This window comes from Cryptomeria japonica, chromosome 1 (assembly GCF_030272615.1).
Source record: "Cryptomeria japonica chromosome 1, Sugi_1.0, whole genome shotgun sequence".
NCBI classification, from domain to species: domain Eukaryota; kingdom Viridiplantae; phylum Streptophyta; class Pinopsida; order Cupressales; family Cupressaceae; genus Cryptomeria; species Cryptomeria japonica.
In genome coordinates, this window is record NC_081405.1 from 19,006,672 (window position 1) to 19,030,886 (window position 24,215).

The 24,215-nt window shown below is 38.2% G+C and overlaps 1 protein-coding gene across 2 annotated transcripts; it reads left to right on the plus strand.

Annotated features, from left to right (window-relative positions):
• Nucleotides 1–1,257: 1,257 nt before the first annotated feature.
• On the plus strand, nt 1,258–23,930 carry LOC131068219 (uncharacterized). Of its 2 annotated transcripts, XM_058003414.1 has the most exons (8): nt 1,258–1,406; nt 1,514–1,638; nt 20,896–21,090; nt 21,238–21,345; nt 21,430–21,607; nt 23,033–23,118; nt 23,291–23,360; nt 23,469–23,930. In XM_058003414.1, exons 1-8 carry the CDS (start codon nt 1,355–1,357, stop codon nt 23,591–23,593), a joined length of 939 nt encoding a protein of 312 aa, XP_057859397.1. In that variant the 5' UTR covers nt 1,258–1,354; the 3' UTR covers nt 23,594–23,930. The 2 variants fall into 2 exon arrangements, with proteins under 2 accessions (XP_057859397.1, XP_057859398.1); XM_058003415.1 differs by lacking the exon at nt 20,896–21,090.
• The last annotated feature ends 285 nt before the right edge of the window (nt 23,931–24,215 follow it).

Genomic DNA, 24,215 nt, shown 5'->3' on the forward strand with positions numbered 1-24,215 from the left:
TCATATCATGATCATGCACTAGTAGGTGAGATCCACAACAAAGGCTATTTGGAGAAGAAAGAAGAACAATGGAGCCGCATGAAGGAAGCATTTAGATCTACATCTGGTTTGCATAATCTTTAGTTTTAAATGTTTCATTTTCATGTCTCTATTGAGTGTGTTAGGATTGATCATGGCAATTTGCTTTTGTGATTGAGCTAATGATTAATGTTTATATTGCTTTGATGATTTCAACATTTCCTAGCTACAGATTCCATACATGAAACACCTTTCATTAGTAGAAAGTCGTTACTAATTAGAGTTATTATACATATATTTAAAATATTTGTATTTATTTATTTTTATACAATAATAATGTGTTGTATATTATACAAATAATAGATACATTAAAAAAAAAAATTTGATTCCATATATGAAATGCTTTTGATTAGTAAAAAATTGCTATTAATTAGAGTTATTATACATAGATTTAAAATTATTGTATCTATTTAGTTTTATACAATAATAATGTATTGCATATTATACAAATAATAGATACATAAAAAATAAGAAAGTATTAAAAAATAATCAAAACATTAAATATGATCAATTGCAACAAAAAAAATGATAATTGTTGCATAACAATACATAAAGTCAATAGGTATTTTATAAATTACATAGTGTCTAAGATTTTTTTTAATAAATTACATAGTGTCTAAGATTTTTTATTATTAATTACATTCAATCTAAGATTTATTAACATGCATATTTAATTGGATAGATATGAATGACATAACAAATGCCATTCAAGGAAACAACATAATGCTAAAGTCAATAATGTATTCTTATCATAATGTATAAAATATTTTTTAAGTCATTAATTGAACCTCACAAAATTAAAAAAAAAAAATTAATTTTTGCAATGACTATTCCCAACATAAACTGATAGAGAAAGATAAATGACATTTTTAAAATATATTTTATATGTCATTAAGTCATTAATTGAACTCACAAAATTAAAAAAGTAAAATTAAATTTTCAATGACTCTTCCTAATATAAACTGATAGAGAAAGATAACTGACATTTTTAAAATTATTAAAAATTAATAATAATTAAAAAATATAAAATTGTTGTTCAATTTTTTTAATTCTATACAATAATTAATTGAACTAATTAAAAAAAATGAGATGCAATGAATGCCTCTACAGAACTAATAAAAAATTAACTTTGATTTGCCCATCTAATCACATTTCTTTCCATTTGAATGTGCGGGACGGAGACCTTTTAACACCATTTCTTATAATGTAGTCTTTGTGACATTCTTTTTAGCTAATTGAATTTCTGAAGGGAAACGGCGGGAGATGAGACGTAGCTATGAAGTTCAAGGGTTTTCTAACAGACAATGGAGTTTATCTGCTTGAACGAAGTAATCCTAATTTTCTACTTTTCTCGTGCTTCGCTATGCTGCTTCTTTTTCATAGCTTTTGTTAGATCTCACTTTAATACTTTTTTTTGGGTATTGACATATATCAGAATTTGTCCCTGCATTGGAGAAAATTGGGAAGAACTGCCACCTGTACCTGACAAAAGACCATGTAATTTTTTTGCACAATGTTCTCAATGCGGATGGTGTACAGGCTATTGCTCAATTCAAAAAGGTCTGTAATTTTTTTTTCAAATTGAATTAAATTATTAATTTTGGGTTTTCTTTCTTTCTTTCATTCAAGCGTCTTAAAGTAATAACTTCCCTGTTTTAGTTGTTAGTGTATGACTAGTTGTGATTTCTATTGTTCATACACCTACTTTCATTATGTTAGTCGCTTCCAACTACACTCATATTGGGTATTAGTTTGAGCTCATAATGGAAAGGGGGATGAATCCATCGTACTGGGGATTGCGACTATTGATTGGAAGTTTCAACATTTAACCTTTCGATTAAACATTCTTTTTAAAGCTATATTTAATATTAGTTTGGTGATTTTGAGTTGTTCGACTTTGGGGGTTTGATTGCTAATCCAAGCTTATTAAGTTACCTGAGTGCAAAGCTTGGTTGGAGAAATTGTTTCTAACAGGGCATACACATCCGTCACTCAGGCTAGGTGATTCTGGTGATTAGTGAATTATGCCTTCCTTACTGCAGTCGGAATCACCTTTGCTCTATGACAGTAAAATTCAATTGTTTTGTCATATTTGATGTGAGCTTATGTCATTTGGGGCTTTGTGGAGCCTCAGGTTCAAATCCCAAGAAGATGTTTTCAACCATCCTCCAGGTGGCACCTCAATGGATAAGGCAGCATGGAAGTCTCAGGTGAGTTAGGAAGAAGAGATGCCTCAATTGAGGAATCGAAGCTGAAGGCTATTTCACAATTTAAATTCTCATTAATAAAAAGCCCAATAGTCCACCTCTGCTTATCGGATATTCAGCAAGAGAATTTTCTTTGGGCGCACTAGGGCTATTCTATTGCCAATTGGTTAATTTTTTAACTATCATTTCAAAAATTAGATTTTCAACCTGGTAAAGTTTTCCTAAACAACTTTAGTTTTAACTTAAATACAAAAATATTTTCATATTGATGATGTTTGCAAAATTTACAAGCGTTTGTAGTTGTACTAACTGTTATTACTTTCCCGCCAAATTTTGCACATATGCAATGTTGATTGCTAATATTGCTGATGGAGAAAAGATTATAAAGTCTAGATATAATATATTGGAATATTTCAGTAGATTGAGGTTGTCTACTGCATGATGACAGTGTCTGAAAGCTATATATCTAAGGGACCCAAAACTCATAATACCAAAAACTTTATCAACAAGAATACTTTTTTCAATTGATGAAGTATGGGTGTGTTAAAATAAAAGTAACAGAGCTCTGTATGATAGATTACATAACATGGATACCATTTACATAGAGGAGCTTACATTCGAATTCTAGGGCCAAACAAACAAAATACCCAAAAAATCACTAACATGCTTAACACCACTCAACTGAACGTCGGAATCTTAATAAACCCAGGGGAGGCTGCGGAAAATCCAGCGGGACAGCAAAAAAACTGCAGCCCACAAACAAACCAACCGAAAATCTTTCCTGTCACTGGGAACCTGCCACAGGCCAGACAAGACTATATTCGAATTTCCTTCCATAATTGAAGATAACAAGATTAAATACAGGATACGTATTTTATGTATATTTCACTACTTACTTTAGCAATAGGTGGCAGGAACCAATAAACAAACATACCAAAAAACCCAGGGCAGAATGAGAAAGGGAAACTTTTGGTCCAGAAGGAACCTGCAACCAGCAATGGCCGATCTCGCCATTTACTAATAGCGGCCTTAACCTCCTTCATGTTTTCTGGGCGCATGCAGTCCCCAGCAACCTGAAGGGGAGCATGCAGGCCAACGAAATCTAGGCTTGGCTTGAAATTACTAGAGGCGTGTATGAGAAAAAAGCTCTACCCTCACTATTTCCTTAACTACTGATTGAAATCTGTCAACCAACGCCTTATGAACTGCCATGAGGATGCAGTCTTTGTAGTTGAAACCACTGGCCTTCAACTCTGCATAATCCGGAACCAAGTCGAGGCTATCCTTGTACGCAGGCTTCATATAAAAGATCACTTAAGTCTTCACCACAGCCTTGTCCCAAATATACAATTGCAGTTTCACAATAAATTCTGTCACGTCGGAATTCCCTAACATGAATATCTTCCCCTAGAACTATAGCTTTAGCAGGACTAATGTGATTTGAATTTATAGCAAAGACCTTATCCAAACAGATCTTTGAGATGTTGCTTATGAATGCCATCTCGCGTTTGCTAATGTGCAGCTTAATCCCTTCCATGGTGAAGAGCCTAAAATCAGAAATAGCAGAGGTATTTATTATATTATATATTCAAGAATATTTATAAACTTTAAAGTTAATATTAATAATTTCTCTTATTGTTAACAAATAATAATAATAAAATTTGCAAAATGAGATGTCTAGTTTTACATGTGCTTTCAAAAGTTAGATTAAAAGTTAGGGCCTTCAAAAGTTGGGCCTCCCGCATTGGAAATGTAAGAGCATCTATGATGGATAAGAGAGTTGGAAGAGGGAGTTACACTTTTTGACCGATGTATGCTACATGTTAGGACTCGTTGTAAGGCATCTTTGAATGGAGATAACGGAGTCAAAATAGAGAGCCCAAGGTGGTGAGTGGGTTATGGCGAGCTTATGGTAGGTGGAAGGAATATGCTATAACTAGGAATTTGGGCTCTATTCTTTGGGTGGTTTTAGTTGATAGTTTCCTAATTACCATTTGATGGTTTCATGTATCTCTCATCTTGTTTATTGGGTGATTGAGATGGAGGTTAGATAGTGAGTTTTGTAGGTATTGTTATGTTGCTAGCATTGCTCCAGATCTCTTGTTGGTGATACTCTTATAAGGGCATGTCGTTGTGATTATATTGCAACTTTTTTTTCTAATTATATAGTTGGTTTGTGCTTTGGAATGTGGGTTTTTTCTCCCAAATAGATCTTCTCCATATAAACTTTTGTTGTTATGTATTTTTCTTTGTAACTACTAAGATAATTTATTTGCACATATCTCTCTCAAAGATTAGATAAGGAAGCATTTTTGCACTCATGCTTCCTTTCATTTACTTTGAGTACTTCCAAAATTTAACTTCAAAAAGGGATTTGGAGGAGCTTTCTGTTTGATGGTTGACCCGTTAACTAAAAGGGATTGAGCTAGTTGTGTCCCGTGAACAAGGTTTATCAATAAGAAAATAATGATATGAAAATTGAAGGAATAAATGAAAATTAATACACACATTTTAAAATCTAAATGGCAATATTACTTTGTAGATGCATTGTGGTGTCTTATTACGTGGTGTTTTATGCAAGTTAGGGAGGGCAGGGGCTTGAGAAACAAATAAAATTGAGTTGTATTATACAATCATTTTATGAGAATGGAAACTTTATCAAAAAGTGTAAATTGAATGATACTAGCTGTAAGAATTTATTCCAACTAGGATGAAAACTCTCAAAAATTGAACAACAAAAAAAAAATGATCTTGGATATGGTTTTAATCTATGTTACCAAGCTCTCCTATAAACCCCTAGACTTTATGGATTTGTTTTGTGGCCGGTTTGCCACTGGGTTTGCCTAGAGTCTCACCTAGGTACCTTGGGTAAACCCAAGCTGAACTCAGGCAAACCCAAGGGGACTTGTTGATGGGTGTTTTATGACCACACCAACATAGAATAAAATACCAAGGTATCTTATCCTCTCTTGAGCAAAATCCCATGTATGCTAAGATTGCGAAAGATCATATAGGTGACTCCAAGGTTCTTCACTGTTAGGACTTGACATGTGGATAAGCTTGATGGTTGTTGTGATATGCCGGTAACACAAAGGGACTTACGTTTGGTTTGTTCTTCACTTCTTCTGCAATGCTGGCTGGAACTTCTTCATCGGATATTGCAATCTCGTGATGCTGCTTCTTCGAACGGACACAACTGAAATGAATTGAAATTAAAGGGGGAAAGGGTTAGAAGGATCTAAATCTACTCCTAAGGACAATGATATCAATGGATAGTGCTCTAATGGACAAATTCCAAGTAAACCAAGTTCTACTTCGCCAAGATCAACTACAACTCCACAAGAACTGGTGCAATCTTCCAAGGGTTATGCAAATAATTTTCATATCATAATGAACACCATCATAACGAACAATGCACATTCAATGATTTAAGTTAAGCATCCATATAAAAGGCTTAGGCTAACTTTACACTACAACTTATAATCGATAAGATGCAAAAAGTATGAGCCATGGAAATTCATCAAACACTATTCCATTCTCCATTGAAATAATTTTGAGAAATTGGAAGAACACCATGCAACAAGTTGAAATAAACATGAATCCACCATATCTTCAATGAAATCAAATTTTATTTCTCCAAGTCTTACAACAATGTCTTCTCCTTCTCCTACTCTCCTTCTACTCTAAGGAGCAAGAGCTCTCTACTTGAACTAATGAGCTATCTATCTAATTGAATTACAAATGAGAAGGCATGGGCCTTTTATAGAGCTCCTCCCACAAATGAATGGCCAAGATTGATTTGAAATCAAGGCCCAAGATTACAAGATGGAACCCTAATTAGGGTTTAACTAACAATAGCTTATGTGGCACAAAAAAGTGGGGCCTAGTCGTCCAATGAGAAAATTACATTTAGGGACACTTGTCCTTATTTCGAATATAAACCAATAATAAAATATAATTAGCACCTTCTAGAAGCTCTCTTGGATAAGTCAGGTTCATGGAATCTGGTCATGTTGACTCGGAAACATGTGATTGGCCGGTGAAGGTGAGTAGGCGCCACGTCAGCATGCTGGGTGCCATGTAGACTCGATAACTCATCACAACAAATATTTCATTTTGGTTGATTGTGATGGAGTATATTCCCATATTGCATCATCTAGACCAAGGTTCTAACTTTGATCAACTCTTCTGAAATTATCCTTGATCATTTTCTTCTTTCTACGTACTTGGGTTCAAGAATTCACCTTCTTGGAATATCTTTCCTTGTCGACGACTGTCATTCCTTGAGTCTTTTCCTTATGACTTTTGATCTTGGATTTCCAGAGGAAATTCAAGATGTTGCAAATTCATCGAAATTCAAGATGTTGCAAATTCATCGAAATTCAAGATGTTGCAAATTCATCTTCTCACTTGCAATTGAACTTTGGATCCTTGGGGTCTAGAACTAGATTGCTTTGAAGCCTGAATGTTTGGAGTTTGAATGTCCTCCTTGACGTTTGGAATTGGAATTCTTCCTCCATGAGCTTCCTAAGACTGAATTTCTTCTTGAACTTGTATGTCATAAATTGGATCTGCTCATCTTGGACCTCCATGCCTCTTGACGTCTTGATGTTGCCTTTGGATTGGATAGATGAATCCTTGATGTTTTATCAATTTCTAACATTTTGGAGATGGGCGCATTTGGAGCTTGGAGAAGGAATTTCTCCATACATAGTCCATACCTTCTGGAATGCTTGAGCGCATAATAGGCCTGGAGGAGGATTTTTCAAACACAGCGCCAAATTCTTAATTTCCATGACTTCATGATTGTTTGGGTGCACTTGGAAGTGGAAGAAGGAATTTTCCCATAGTCATTTTTTTTGCCATTTCCAAGACTTGGGTGTTTGTAGAGTGGTAGAGAAGGATTTTTGGAAAATTCCTCCTCGGAGAAGAATTTGCACTCCTAGGCGCACTTCTGGCTTGGTGGAGGATTTTTGCTCTTGCGGAAAATTCTTTTTACGCTCTACATTTTATTTTCATTCTACTGGACTTAAATATGGATACTTGCTCCATTTACAGTCAACATTCACATGTTGCTAAAAATAGCAATTGCTAAAAATAGAAAGTTTGTCCAAATGCAAAATTAGGTCAACAATGAAATTTGCTAAAAATATACTTTCTAAAAATAGACACTACTAAAAATAGAAAGTTCATGAAAAACACTCAAATTTCACTGGAAGGCCCTTTGAAAGATTTTCCTCACCTTGGAAGAAATTCTTGCTTCTTGCCTTGTGCTGACTTTCGGAGCGCAAATTAGAGGTTGAGGAAAAATGTGGTCACTGGGAGAGAATCCTGACACTGCCACAAACTGCCTCCTTCAGTGCAAATAAGACCCCAAGGAAGATTTTGTTCTTGGGGACAAAATCCTTCTGATGTACTGAATTGCTTCCTTGGGTGCGATTTAGGGGTGGAGGAATTTTTACCATGAGCGCAAATCCACCTCTGTGAAGGATTTTTCTAGATAGCCAAATTTTGGTTGTTTCTCTTTCATTTCTTCATATCAGTTCTCGGGGTCATCTTGACACTTAGCCAAATATCCATCATTCCATTCCTTGTTCTATCATTGCAATCTCTTCCTTGGACGATGATATCATCCACTCAACGAAGTCCTCTTCTCAACATCTAAAGTCTTGTTCTCGCATCAATCCTGAAAAGACAAGAAAATGTTGTGAAGTACAAGTATCAATCAAGTTCATAGTTAGAAAAATGCAAAGCTTGAAGGATAAAGCAATAAGCACAATGCATTTCTCAATACATCAAGACCCTAATTCTCGACTCGATGACAATATTAAGACTATACCCTGTCTAGGTTGTATATTCCTTAAGAATCCATTCCCTACTTAGTCATTTCATTACTTTCAAAGATCAAAATCCAAACCAACAAGACCTTACAACTCATTCCTCAGGGTTGGGAGACGACACAAACTACAAAAGGCTTGGTTTATTCAATGAAAAGAGGGGTGCAATGGGGCGATGTGTGAAAATGTCACAACAGGACCCAAAGGTTGCTCAAAGAAAAGAAAAAAAAAGAAAAACATTTTTTTAAAAACATTTATCTATTCCTTTGATAAAATTGTGAAAATGGTAAGCACCATGACAGTTGTGTGGTTTCATAGGCCTTAGTTTGAGCTTGGTAGTGAGGGTTTTGCCCCTTGACCCAACCCTATGTCATGATAGGGAACATGCTAGGCGTTTCTCTTGGACCTTGTGAGGGGCGTTGCCTCTAGAATCCCATATGAGGGGTGCTACCCCTCAATCCCATTAGGGGCGTTGCCCCCAAACCTCCACTAGGGTTATTGCCCCTCAACCCCATAGGTGTCTCCACTTCCAAACCCCCACTAGTTATTTGGATCTTTTGTTATGTAAGAAACTTGATCACAATGAGAGAGTGACAAGGAATTGGGAACTAACTCTTTAGTGTGCTGACTTGGACGTTATTGTTGCACAACTTGGCAAAAGTCTCTTTAGATGAGGCAGCTTCTACATATGGCATGGCTATTTGAAGTGGCATTGTAACTCATTGTGGTTCAAATGAAATTGAACCAAATGTTGACTTTGATGCTCTCGATGAAGAGCAATATGAAGATTATTGATTATTGGTTGTAGTTCTCATTGTGTGTTGACATTTGACAACTCACTGAATTATGATAATACTTAAAGATCAAAACTTGCAAACTTTTCCAACCTTTTATATTGAAGAACTTGGAGTTCAAGCTTGTTTAGAGCTCTACATTAAGTTTTTAGTGTTCTCAACAAGGTCTTAATTAGTAACTTATATAGATGTAATTTTGCATTTATTTATATATTTTGAAGGATTGTCCAAATTGAAGTAGGAGATATACCTGCATTTTTAGAAGATAATGAAGAAGCTTTAGAATATAATAAGCGAACCCTTTGTGTCACAAAGATCAAATGAAAATAAAACACATTATTACATTATTTTATATGCAAAATTCAGTGGTAATAATCCAAACATTAAGATAATAATCTTTATTGACAAAATTTATATGGAAAGAAAATTATGAAAAATAATTGGAAAATATAAAGTTAGTGGGTGTAAACCCATTTAAGGGGACTGCTTTGACTTGATTTGGTCCTTTAGGAAATTTTATTTAATTTGTCGTACATTATTGTTAGCCCTTACTTCTGCCAACATAATTATTGTTGCCTATAAAAGCAACTCACTCATTTGTCGTTTGACAAGCGAACAATTGCATTCATTTCTATAGCATTGTAAAATTTCTGCTCTTTGTTTCTCTACATTCATGTGTTGCAATGTTCTTTTCTTTTCTGTGAGTGCATCCAATATGGTAATTAGAGTGTAGGTTTGACGTTAGGAACCCGTGAGCTTGTAATGTTCCCTTGCTAATGTACGACAATATTGAGAGCATGTGGGTGTGACCGTACGGTGAAGGTGAGGGCGTACAGTGGAGGTAAGGCATACGATGGGCGTACGGTGGAGGAATGGCATACGGTGGGGCGTACGATGGAGGTATGGCGTACGGTGGGCGTACGGTGGAGGAATGGCTTACGATGGGAGGTAAGACGTACAATGGGCGTATGGTGGGAGGTAAGGCGTACGATGGGATGTAGGGTGTACGATGGGCGTACGATGGAAGGTAAGGCGTACGGTGGAGGAAGGGCGTACGGTGGGAGGTAAGGCGTATGGTGTGCTCCAATGAATGTGCGGTGAAGCGTTGATCTTCCGTAAGCAATAAATTCTGAATGTATCGGATTAACAAATATGCAACTAGAGTGATAAACAATGATGAGATTCAAGATTTGCCAAATTCGGAACGAGTACAAATAAACAGAATAGGGTGAGGGGTGAATCTCACCGAAACTGCAAATACCAAATAGGGAGGGTCTTTCACCTCCGAAATGGCGGATACCAGAACTCCAACAGGAATTCGCAGAGGAGAGAACAAAATATCAAATTCGCATACCTACAACAATGACTAACTCGGCCATATATATGGGCTCTAGGAAGTTCCCGAAGGGTTACAAACGGGTCGACACCAAAAAGTTTATAACTAACTAATTAATTAAAGGGGCCTAAAATATATTATGAAGTACGGGGCTGTACAATAAATTATTTAAATGGACTATTTAATTATATCGGGGACATTATAGTCCTCCCGTCCCAAAAATTGCTTGCCCTCAAGCAATTGCAGACTCCGATGCTCCCCGATCTGTTCACTCTCCCAGATGATGTCATCATGTCTGAAGATTGCCTCCATCCGTCTTGCCAAAATTTCCCTCATGCGGCCATTGGACATTCCCCTTAGTACCACCTTCTTGCCATCCACTTCGAATGAGAATTCCATCCTCTTGAAGCTTTGTGTGTACTGGTTGAGGGTTTCCATCCATTGAATGCCCAAGATGGCATCTGTATCATCCAAATCAATCATGAAGAAATCGTTTGTCACTGTGTAGTTTCCCATGGTGATGCTGAGATGTGGAACCGGATGAGTACATGACAATAGATTTCCTCCTGCTACCTTGACTTCGAACCCCTCATGCTCCTCTGTATGCAAACCCCTCTTGGTGACGAGCGATGAGTTGATAGAGTTGAGAGTGGCCCCACTATCCAACATGACTATGACCCGTTGCCCTTGGAGTGTGCCACGAACCCGAAACACACTGCACTCAGGAGTGCTGGTCAGGGTGGCAATGGTACTTCCCCTACGGACCAGTGTGGAGATTCTCTCTACACGATCTATGTTTTCTTTAGCCTCCTTCGTGCTTTGCTGACCATCTTCCTCATTCTCTTCTTCGCTGTAGGACACCACTTCAATGGCTAAGCATTGGTGTCTTGGTCCCTACGGCTCCTTGCAGGTAAAGCAGAGTTTCCTTCTCCTGAGTTCCTGCCTTGTGGCTTCATCTAATGATGGCTTCCTCAGGGCTAGGGGTGGTTTGTCATGCGAGTAACTCTTGGAGGAAGAAGATGAGGTTGCCATGTCATGCGCCTTCTTAATCGCTTCAGAGAGTGTGTTGGGATTGAACCCTTTCACCCAACCTTTCAGTGGTTCCATCAACCCGTCCATGAACAAGACCACCAATCTCTGCTCTGAGATGTCTGTTACCAACACAGATAGTCTCTGGAATTCTGTGATGTAATTGTCCACAGGCCCCAACTGCTTTAGTTGCGCCAACTCCTTAAAATTGAGTTCTGGATCCTCCATGATGCCACTATTCATGCGCGACCCCTTCCAGGTGGAGTGTTGCAAACTTAATAGCTTCATCTTCAGGCATCGGGTTGAGTTGGAAGTAGGTATCTGCTTTTTGAACCCAGGCTCGTGCCGAGGTTGCTCCGGTCCCACCAAAGGATGATAGGTTGATCTTGCCAACCTTCCGCTTGATGTCATTGTTATAGTGTCTGTAATAGCCCCGACTTCTGCCGCCCGAGTATTTCATCCGGAGCTCAACATAATCCTTGAAGGATACGTCCCCCTCAAGATTTGCATCCCTCCAATCTTGGTTCAACTGTGCTTGCATCTCTTGGAAGGTGGGTTCTTTCTCCCCGTGGGGTGCTTCTGATTTCTGAGGAAAAGTCGGCATCAGCGGCCGTGAATGCGAGCGTTGGACGTTTGAGCTTCCTGTGACCGAATCATCGCCCTGCCCATTTTGTTCTCCATTCATTTTTCCCAAGGCTAATTGTTGTAAGGTTTCCTCCATGATTTGTTGTCGTTGCTCCCCTTTGATTATGGTGTCATTGAGCTGAGCTTGGCTTTTGGTTAGCTCCCTTAATAGTACCATGACTTCTCTTTCAAGATCCTGTGGTTCCCCCATTCGATCGGTCGAATGGTACCTCCTTCGGGTGTACACTTGCATCCATTATACAACAGGCTGGCAAGATCACAAGCTCTGATACCACTGTAATGTTCCCTTGCTAATGTACGACAATATTGAGAGCGTGTGGGTGTGACCGTACGGTGAAGGTGAGGGCGTACAGTGGAGGTAAGGCGTACGATGGAGGAATGGCATACGGTGGGGCATACGATGGAGGTATGGCGTACGGTGGGAGGTAAGGCGTACGATGGGCATACGGTGGAGGTAAGGCGTATGGTAGAGGAATGGCGTACGGTGGGAGGTAAGGTGTACAATGGGCGTACGATGGAAGGTAAGGCGTACGATGGAAGAATGGTGTACGGTGGGAGGTAAGGCATATGGTGTGCTCCAGTGAATGTGCGGTGAAGGGTTGATCTTCCGTAAGCAATAAATTCTGAATGTATCGGATTAACAAATATGCAACTGGAGTGATAAACAATGATGAGATTCAAGATTTGCCAAATCCGGAACAAGTACAAATAAACAGAATAGGGTGAGGGGTGAATCTCACCGAAATTGCAAATACCAAATAGGGAGGGTCTTTCACCTCCGAAATGGCAGATACTAGAACTCCAACAGGAATTCGCAGAGGAGAGAACAAAATATCAAATTCGCATACCTACAACAATGACTAACTCGGCCATATATATGGGCTCCAGGAAGTTTCCTGAAGGGTTACAAACGGGTTGACACCAAAAAGTTTATAACTAACTAATTAATTAAAGGGGCCTGAAATATATTATGAAGTACGGGGCTGTACAATAAATTATTTAAATGGACTATTTAATTATATCGGGGACATTACAGAGCTCCTTAGCTTGATGTTGTGTGGATGTTTTAAATGATGAAAGAGGACCAGTCTTTATGTCTAGCCTCAAGAGTGATTCAGCATCTTGACTTTGTAATTAGGAGGGCACCTTGGAGCTCATTGGAGAAATTTGCATTTTTTTGGTCGGATATGTCAAATCTTCATTTTCCAGCAATAGTTTATTGGGAGAGGACCCTAAGTGTCTGGTTTTGTGACTCTAGCACTCGTTTTTAATGATGAGATATTGTTACTTCTTCCCAAATCACAAATTGTGCATATCTTGGGATCCATGTGAAGTTTTGCCAAACCATCTACAAGTTTGATCTTCTAACGATGTTCTTTTTATGCTCTACATTTTATTTTTATTCTACTGGACTTAAATATGGATACTTGCTCCATTTACAGTCAACATTCACATGTTGCTAAAAATAGAAAGTTTGTCCAAATGCAAAATTAGGTCAACAGTGAAATTTGCTAAAAATAGACACTACTAAAAATAGAAAGGTCATGAAAAACACTCAAATTTCACTGGAAGGCCCTTTGAAAGATTTTCCTTGCCTTGGAAGAAATTCTTGCTTCTTGCCTTGTGCTGACTTTTGGAGCACAAATTAGAGGTTGAGGAACATAGGCAACATCAAACTTTGACATCAATGACAACATTTCCAACAATGATACATTGTAGCTTTTGTCATGTTGTCTACATGGCATTGGGATGGAGTTTTGACCAATTGCTTAGCCTCCCTAAGTTTAATAGTGAAATGGTACCTCAAGCTTGCATTCCTCCACCAATGAAGTGGAGGTTAGTAATGTCATATGTTTCTTATTCTCAGCTATAGAATTCAATGATTTAATGTCATAAATTTTGTTGAAAAAACTAGATTTGGAATTACTATTGAAACACTAGTTTTATATTTTATATTTTCAAGTTTCAAACCATAGATAGAGGATGTATTCATTCTATTTCAGTTTGAAACTCATGACCTTGAATATCATCCATATAGAGGATGTATTAGTTCCATTTGAGTTTCAAGGTAGCATTACTAGAGTTAGTAGCCTACCTCTTTCATATCCGAGCCAAAGGTGTAGAACTATGTGTCAAGCTAGCACAAAACCTGAAATATAGGGTTGAAATCAAAGAAATGGGACTCGGACTCGGACTCGGACTCAGGACTCGGAGTCAGTGTCGGCTTCAGACTCAGCTGGACTCGGGAAAGTGAAAAACTCAAGAAATTTAGAGATTTTTAAAGATTTTGGACCCTAGTCTATGTCTGGCCGAGTCTGGCCGAGTTTAGTCGAGTTTGGCGAGTTTGGCCGAGTCCGAGTCCGAGCCTGACAAACTCAGGGAGGGCAACTCGACTCGGGAATTGCCCAAACTCGGCGATTCCCATTTCTTTGGTTGAAATAAGTAAATTATGGGGTGGTACTGAAGAAATTGCACCTACATTAACTTCTTTGTCATTGAGGGGGAGGGGTCTTTAGAGGTCTACTTCCACTACTTTGCAAATGGCATGGGCGCATATTTCAATTTCTTCTAGTTTAGGGGTAGTAGAGTCTAAGGGGAAATGTAGGGTGAATAGTGATGCTCTAAACCCACATGTAGATTTATTCATTGTGCAATTGAAGGATGAGGCAGATGATGCCATTGGCAAATTCTTGGCATTGTATTCCATGTGGCTTGCTTTCCTCATTAGATGGAGGTTGTGGCAAAGATAACAAGCACATGACCATCAAATGTGCCAACAAGGGAGGCTAAATTGAGGACAACAATCTTGGACAAGAACTATTCCAAGATTACTATTTTAATGGAGAAAATGAAGGAATCCTAGGTCACTTGTGAATGTAACATAGTCATGGATGGGTGGATAGACATTAGGCGTCATCTAGTCATCAATATAATGGTTACATGTGTAGAGGGCCCTTATTTCCTTAGGGTTGTTGATTGTTTAGGGCATTGTAAATATGTTGATTTTTAGTTCTAGATCCTTAAAGATGCTATTGAGGAGGTTGGGCCACAAAATGTGGTGCAAGAATTGACAAATGTGGCCCATGTGTGCAACGTTGTAGGGAAGTTGATAGAGGTAGCCTATAAACATATTTGGTGGACCCCTTGTTGTGTTCATGTCATGAATAATGCACTTAAGGACATGGGAAAAATTGGTTGGATCAAAATAGTTGTTAGTGATACTAGATATGTGTAGATGTACATTTGCAACCACCATATTTAACATGCATATTTAACATGCATTCTTTAGGACCTTATTCAAGAAGGAAATCTCAAAACTTGTAGAGACTAGATATGCATCATATTTCATTCACTTGGAGAGGATTCTTGAGTTGCAAGAGGCATTGCAACAAATGGTTGTGACAATAGAATGTAATTGGTGGCTTGAGTCCAAGATAGAGTTGGGGAAAAGGGTGAAGGATGTCGTCAATAGTGATTTTTTTGGGGCGATGCAAGTATATTATTTTCATTATTACTCCAGTCTTTAGAGTGGTTAGATATGGGGATACCAGTGCCAGCTAGCTTTGGAGAGTTGTACGAGTGTATTGATACTATGCTTGACCAAATGAAGGCTATTATGTAACAAAAAAACCCCACTTTACGATTCTACAAGGAACATATTTAGCCAATCATTCATCACAGATGATGGAAGCCCAACATTCCCTTGCACATGGCTGCCTATGCAAAAGCCTAGTATAGTTACTCTTATATAGTAGGTTGAGGTGAAAGTAGTGTTCATGAAGGCTATTAAAAAGATGTATGATTATATAGATGCGAGCATCATTTGTATTGAGTAGACAAAATTTGCCATTGTTAGGGGATATTCTAAGGAGACCAAGATAGATAGGGAGACTATAGCACATGAGGATCCAATTTTGTGGTGGATTATGCATGGGCCTACTTGTTTGACTACTTTGGCCATTCGTTTGCTATTCTAGGTTTCTAGTTCTTCTACTACTAAGAGGAACTACTCTACTTATAGCTTCATCCATTTCATTAAGGGGAACAAACTTACCTCTAGGAAGGCAAAGAAGTTTTTGGCTGTGCATGGTGCCTTGCATCTCATTGACCACAACATATTTATCTACACAAGAGTCCAGCATCTTGATGGGATGTATAGCTAGGGGAGCCAATATAAGTTGATGACAATGCTACACAGATAGGGCTGGTTGGTATTGATTTGGAGGAGCTTGAGCATGTAGAGTCCAATAGCTCTAGTGATGAGGAGTTTGGGGATGATTAGAGGCATCACTTCAGGCCATTTTGTCATTTCAAACATTGTAATCATATTTAAGAAATTTTGAAAATAACATAATTTCTGAATTTGACATTTTCATTGTTAATGTTCACTTCAAATGTTCAATGCAATGTGTTTATTGTTTAGTCGTTTTAGTTTACTTAGTATGCCAAAGTTTCATTTTTAATTCTAATTTCTTATATTTATTCCTAATGCATCTTTTTATAACTAATTTTTCAAGTATTAGTATTTCTGCTGCCCCCTTGTTGTCACCAAACTTGGCCCTTGGTCCTATCTCCAAAACCCGTCCTCTCACCCCCTTGTTAGGAAACTCCGTCGAACTATGATAATCATGCTATAATGAGTGCTTCTGCCTTAGTTACTCACACATATGCCAATCTAGCATTAATTGATAGGTGCTTGGGGGTGGGAGAAATAGTTCAATCAATGATTTCCCATATTGACCACATGACGACTAAAACACTGTAAGATTTTGTACACCGTACGGTCCCTTCAACCCTTGTCTCCACATACGGTGTAGTTCGTATGGCCTCCTTAGAACGTACGGTGATGCCGTACGGTATACCCTCCCTTCAGTGTGCGGATCAATGACCTAACTGTACGGTGAGTGTTTGGACGTATGGTAGATGTTGCTCGGTCGTACGGTGGGTGTTGGTTGTACAAACAAGGTGTACGGTAGTGGTCGTAGGGTGGGCGAATTCCCGTCGAGTTACGCCCTCGAGCCACTTAGTCAGTTCAATGTTGTACGAAGGCGTGGAATGAATTATTGTTATTCCCAACATGAGACTAGGATGAAGATTCACACATGCAAAGAGAAATAATTTTGATAATGATCGCACAATAGATTACAGACTCCGAACAGAAGCAGAATAGGGTGAGGAGAAACTCCCACCGAAACTGCGAATGCCAAGTAGGTAGGATCTCTCACCTTTGAAATGGCATACAAGCTAAACTCCAACTGGAATTTGCACATACAAAGAAAAATACCAAATTCGTATCCTACAACAATGACTAACTTGGCCATATATATGGGCTCCAGGAAGTTTCCCGAAGGGTTACAAACAGGCCGACACCAAAAAGTTTATAACGAACCAATTAATAAAAAGGGCCCGAAATATATTATTAAATACGGGGCAGTACAATAAATTATTTAAATTGACTATTTAATTATATCGGGGACATTACAGCCCTCTCGGCCCAAAAATTGCTTGCCCTCAAGCAATTGCAGACTCCGATGCTCCCCGATCTGTTCGCTCACCCAGACGATGTCATCATGTCTGAAGATTGCCTCCATCCGTCTCGCCGAAATTTCCCTCATGCCGCCATTGGACATTCCCCTTAGTACCACCCTCTTGCCATCCACTTCGAATGAGAATTCCATCTTCTTGAAGCTTTGTGTGTACTGGTCGAGGGTCTCCATCCATTGAATACCCAAGATGACATCTGTATCATCCAAATCAATCACGAAGAAATCATCTGTCATTGTGTAGTTGCCCATGGTGATGCTGAGTTGTGAAACCAGATGAATACATGACAATAGATTTCCTCCCGCCACCTTGACTTCGAACCCTTCATGCTCCTCTGTATGCAAACCCCTCCTGGTGACGAGTGATGAGTTGATAGAGTTGAGAGTGGCCCCACTGTCCAACATGACTATGACCCGTTGCCCTTGGAGTGTGTTGCGAACCCGAAACACATTGCATTCTGGAGCGCTGGTCAGAGCGGCAATGGCACCTCCCCTACAGACCAGTGTGGAAATTCTCTCTATATGATCAATGTTTTCCTTAGCCTTCCCCGTGCTTTGTTGACCATCTTCCTCATTCTCTTCTTCGTTGTTGGACACCACTTCAATGCTTAAGCATTGGTGCCCTGGTTCCCACGACTCCTTGCAAGTAAAGCAGAGTTTCCTTCTCCTGAGTTCCTGCCTTGTGGCTTCATCTAATGATGGCTTCTTCGGGGCTAGGGGTGGTTTGTCATGCGAGTAACTCTCGGAGGAAGAAGATGAGGGCGCCATGTCACGCGCCTTCTTAATCGCTCAGAGAGTGTGTTGGGGTTGAACCCTTTCACCCAACCCTTCAGTGGTTCCATCAACCTGTCCATGAATAAGACCACCAATCTCTTCTTTGAGATATCTGATACCAACACAGACAGTCTCTAGAATTCTGTAATGTAACTATCCACCGGTCCAGATTGCTTCAGTTGAGCCAACTCTTTGAAATTGAGTTCAGGATCTCTTCCGTCAAAACGGTCTATAAACCTCTCTGTGAATTCGACATATGAAGTTATCTGATCGTGGCCGAGGGTGACCATTCCATGATGCCACCGTTCGTGAGCGACTCCTTCCAGGTGAAGTGCAGCAAATTTGATAGCCTCATCTTCAGGCATCGGGTTAAGTTGGAAATAGGTATCTGCTTTTTGTACACAATCTCGTGCCGAGGTTGCTCCGGTCCCATCAAAAGGTGACATTAATCTTACCAACCTTTCGTTTGATATCATTGTTATAGTAGCCATAGTAGCCATGACTTCTACCGCTTGAGTATTTCATCTGGAGCTCGACATAATCCTTGAAGGATATGTCTCCCTCGAGGTTTGCATCCCTCCAATCTTGATTCAATTGTGCTTGCAACTCCTGGAAAGTGGGCTCTTGCTCCCTATGCGGTGCTTCAATTCTCTAGGGAAAAGTTGGCATCAACGGTCGGGAATTTGAACGTTGTGGGTTTGACCTTCCTGTGATCGAATTATCGCTCACTCCATTTGTTTTTCCCGATGCCAATTGACGCAATGTATCTTCCATGAGTTTTTGTTTTTGTTCCCCTCTGGTCATTGTTTCGTTGAGCTGAGCTTGGCTTCTGGTTAGCTCCCTTAATAGTGCCATAACTTCCTTTGCAGGATCCTGTGGTCCCCCCATTCTATCTGCAGAACGATACCTCCTTCTGGTGTACACTTGCATCCACTACCTGACAGGTTGGCAAGATCACCAACTCTGATACCACTGTAAGATTTTGTACGTCGTACGGTCCCTTCAACCCTTCTTTCCACATATAGTGTAGTTCGTATGACCTCCTTAGAACGTACGGTGATGCCGTACGTTATACCCTCCCTTCGGTGTGCGGATCAATGTCTCGACCGTACGGTGAGTGTTTGGATGTATGGTAGATGTTGCTCGGTCGTACGGTGGGTGTTGGTTGTACGGACATGGTGTACTATAGTGGCCGTACGGTGGGTGAATTCTCGTCGAGTTCCGCCCTCGAGCCACTTAGTCAGTTCGATGTTGTACGAAGGCGTGGAATGAATTATTGTTATTCCCGACACAAGAGACTAGGATGAAGATTCGCACATGCAAAGAGAAATTAAATAGATAATGATCGCACAACAAATTACAGACTCCGAACAAAAGCAGAATAGGGTGAGGAGAAATTCCCACCGAAACTGCGGATGCCAAGTAGGGAGGATCTCTCACCTCCGAAATGGCAGAGAAGCTGAACTCCAACTGGAATTCGCACATACAGAGAAAAATACCAAATTTGCATCCTACAACAATGACTAACTCGGCCATATATATGGGCTCCAAGAAGTTTCCCGAAGGGTTACAAATGGGCCGACACCAAAAAGTTTATAACTAACTAATTAATAAAAAGGGCCCGAAATATATTATTAAATACGGGGCCGTACAATAAATTATTTAAATTGACTATTTAATCATATCGGGGACATTACAAACACTACTATATTGACCACAAAAAATTCTGATGCTCTCTACTAGTTGCAAGGGATAGTATCTGTTAAAGTTATGCTTTGAAGATAAGGCAGTTTAGGAGGCTATCTTGCAAAGCATTATCTTTAAAAGCTAATAGCTAATTGATAGGTAACTGTCACTGAACTAATCTAGGAGTTAGGCTGTTGCAAAGTTTTTATGGGTAAGTTGGATTAGAGGGCTAAATAATTATCCAATTCCTCTATGTTATCTTTCACCAGCATTATATTTTCTTTGAATTTATGGGTTCTCTGCATGTTTCTAGATTGTTCTCTTTGTCATATAGTTCCTTGAATTTGATATACACTTTTACAATAAAGTCCTCTTTGTTATGCATCCACTAATCAACTACTAGGATAACTTAACTTGAGAGTTGGAAGTTAGAATTCTAGAATTTCAGAATGCTAGAATGCCTGTTCCAATCTCTTGCTTAAGAGGTGGAAGTAATAACATTACATAATGTAACCAAGGTTAAACACAGGCAAATCTAAGTCAGAGAAATTGTCATTATGGATCTCTGTTTGTCGTAGTTATCCATCTTTTTGGAATCTATTGTTTAGTCCAATCATGCATAAGAAGTTTGGTTTTAGGTTTCTTTGTTGAATTTGCCACTTTATATGCTACAACTATTTCTCAAAAGATAAAGCTTCTTTGTTTTGAAGTTCATTACCTAACATTTTTTTTCCGTTTCAATCAGTCTCGACTCTAATTCGTAATAGAGGAAACAACTACAAGAGATTCATTTTCCTCATTGCAGGTCACGAGTCAATTAAAGATTGAATGAATATTTTATGGAAGGATAAATGATAAGATATTTTCCCTCGGATTAGTTAAATGTTTAATTCTAAACCTTCCAATGGAGTGCTTTATCTTGGACTAACTAAAAGGAGTGTTTAAATATTCTGAATTTGAGTGCAGGAAGTCCTCTTTGAAGATTACAGGATTTCTAGTCAAAATGACGATCGAATTGCATTTACTGTGGACTTGTCTCTGCTACTCCGGGCTTTAAAAAGCAGTGTTAGCATGGATGGTGAAAAACTGCAGGTTAAGCTTGTGAAGAAACGTACAGTTGGATCAGAAAGGCCCATACCTTTCCTCACTTTGGAGAGCATGGTTTCATTCAATCCCCGCTATAGTTCTGGAATTGTGTTCTTGAACAGGCCTTATATGTCTTATAGAGAAAGTATAAGTGAAATGTTAAAATAGTATTTCAGATCTCTTCTGCATACATGTACAAGTTCGGTTTCCATCTTTGTGCAGGGTTATAAGTCTGCAATCATTCAAGATGTTCCCATATCAAACCCATTGTCACGGGTAGATGTTCATGAATTGCAGTCTGCCCTTGACATGGCACAAGAGTTGCCACAAGTAAGTATTTTAGTATTTTCTATTGAGAAAAGCTTTTGTATTAGCTCTGCCTGTTGGAAAATTAATTGCAAATGCATTTTGCAGACATTGGTTCAAGTTCCAGATTTAGTGCAATTGCAGTCTCTAATTGATCGCCTCAAGAATGTTGGAGAGGTGCTTGATGTTGCAATTACTCAATACGGAGATTTTCATTTGAAAGTTTCTACAACTTGTATCACAATTGGCTCCGACTATAGAAGACTAAGAGTCGTTGGTGTTCGAGGTATACCAAATGTTGTAGGATTCTTTAGCTTTTGGTCAACTTCAGTAACCTTAATTATAACTGTCCCATGAGTATTACATGATAGTGATTTGAATTACTATACTGAGTTTTGTTAGAAAATTGATTGTATTATTTTAACTGTTAAATAAGCCTTTGTATGTCAAAAAAGGAAAGATTCGGTTTGAAGATCAAATTAGATATGCATGGGATGAGAGTGATATTATATTATTATGTGAAACACAGAAAACAATTTTAAAGAAAAATACTAATACTAAAAGTTCCAAAAGAATTTTTTACTAACTCTTATTTCTGGTATAATGAATAGTGGTAAACAAGATAATTAAAATGGGATAATACCAAACTTCTCTTCTCTTCAAGATTAATGATGACGATGGTGAGATTAATGTCTTTTAGACCAAATTTGTATGCAGGACTGTCCAAGTGATCATTCAGCTGTATATTTTAATTCGTCTATGACTTCATTATGCACCGTCTCGTTGCAGTTGCTCTTACTGTTATCACCATCCTCCTTTTCTATGTCCTTTATCTCTTGAAAAGTGTGTGCCATCCTTACAATTGTCCTCAATATTGAAGGCGTAGTTTCTATTTGTTCCTCAGCTATTGTTTTTGAAATATTTTCAATTTCTACAAACCAGCTGCTGTTCAGTCCATAGAAGTGAAAGTCTGTATATTCATTCAGATGTGTTTAATAATTTAATTGCTTACAATTTACTTAGTTTTCAACTGTCTTGTTGTACAAGCATCCAAATAGATTTTTCAGTTTATATTTGTGTAAGTGGATCTTGCCTTCTGGAAAGAATTTAAATTTTATCAGTATTTATCATAAAGTTCTTTCTTAGCACGGATACCTTTAATTTTGTTTCCTTTCCCAGACTTTTACAAACTTAGAGTAACAACTCTAATTATTTAGGGCATGTCATCTTTCTCAGCAAAATAATTTGATGATGCAAAAGGATCTCCATATGTTGAAGCTCTTGCATATTGCAGTATTTTGGCGATGAAAAACTGATTTTTTTTTCCTGGTGATCGGCAGAGTTATTTTACAAGTCTGGTTCCTTCTATGGATGTCTTCATTACTTGATCAACTTATGCTTGGTAGTGAAAGTCAAGTTCTTATATCAACAAATCTAAGGGAAATAAATTTTTGTTTTGCTAAACTGATGCTTTTGGTTTGGGAAAACTCTTGCATTTATCTTCGTCTTATAGCGTTCTCTTAGCATCTGATTAGCCTTAGCCCTTAAACAATAGAGCAAATGATTACTTATTAAAAATTATAGAGATTCTATAGTTCGAGTTCATATAAATTTGCATCATGATATCCTTCTAGTTATTGCTAGAAAGAAAGATTCTATAGAGGGTGGAGAATATATCCCTAAAGTGGCATGCCATGTTTTGTGGTTACAGCAAATGATGCCTCATCTTTGGATGAAACTGTCAGCTCCTCAGCCCGAATTGAAAGAGCAATTCAAAGAGGAGAAGCTTCATCTGTTGTGAGTTTATGAAAGTAGTTCCCATCAATTGTCCAAATTTTTTGTCATGATCTTTATTATTGGCATTTGGCAGCAATCGTTAAAGTGCTTTGTCTGATTGCAGTACACTGTTTTATGATAAATGTTGTCTTGTAAGTTCTATCTGCTAAGTCAATCTTTTGATTTCTTGTAGCAAGTCAACATTAAGCACTTTGCAAAGAGCATACAGTGCCATCTAGCAAGACCTGATGCCGCTTTTTATGGTGAGTTAAAATAAGGGTTGCTGCATTTCGCCTTGAACTCTTCACTATTTTTGCATCTGCTTGAGATTGAGTTATGCTGACCTCAATTATTTTTGATCGATGTTGCAGGCATAGCCACACAAGGAGCCTGCTTGACAGTAATATTTCAGTTCTTTGTTCCAGGAACTCGACAGACAGACAATTCTATAAGCTTGCATTGTAGACTGCCTGTACTTGACCCAGGTTTCTGTTAAAAAATCAACACTTAAATTCATATTAGAGTAGGCTACCTACATTACATACCATACTTTTTGGCTGGAAGCTAATGATTTGCCTGAAGGTTATAAAATTGTTACTTTTGACGGTCAGAAAATATAAATTCTTTTCTGAACATGTGCTCTGTATTACCAAAGTTTTCAAGGATACTGTATTTCTTACAAAATGGGTTACCAACAAATTTGATTTCTTTAGAAAAGTACTCTCCCCTTTGTCGGCAAGGAGTTGTCCTTTGTTAGAAATACATTTGAACTTGTTGGCATTAGCTCCGAATCTGACAATATTTTGCTCCAATTCCATCTTTCTAATCTCTAAGTTGGGCTTAAAAGTGACATTCCAGGAGACAAAATTTGGAATTTTAATTCTAGATGTATACATTGTTTACAATACAATATTAAAATTATGTATATAAATGCCCCTTTTCTTTATTTTTAAATGATCTACATTCTTTCCTTTTTTAAAAAAAATTTCTTAATTCTAAAAGTACTTTTTTTTCTAAACATGAACCAAGTATGCATGAGAGCACAAAAAAGTAATAATTTTTTTTTTTTATAGTTTAGGTCTTCTTTTTAATTTTTTAAAAAATATTATGAAGTCAAA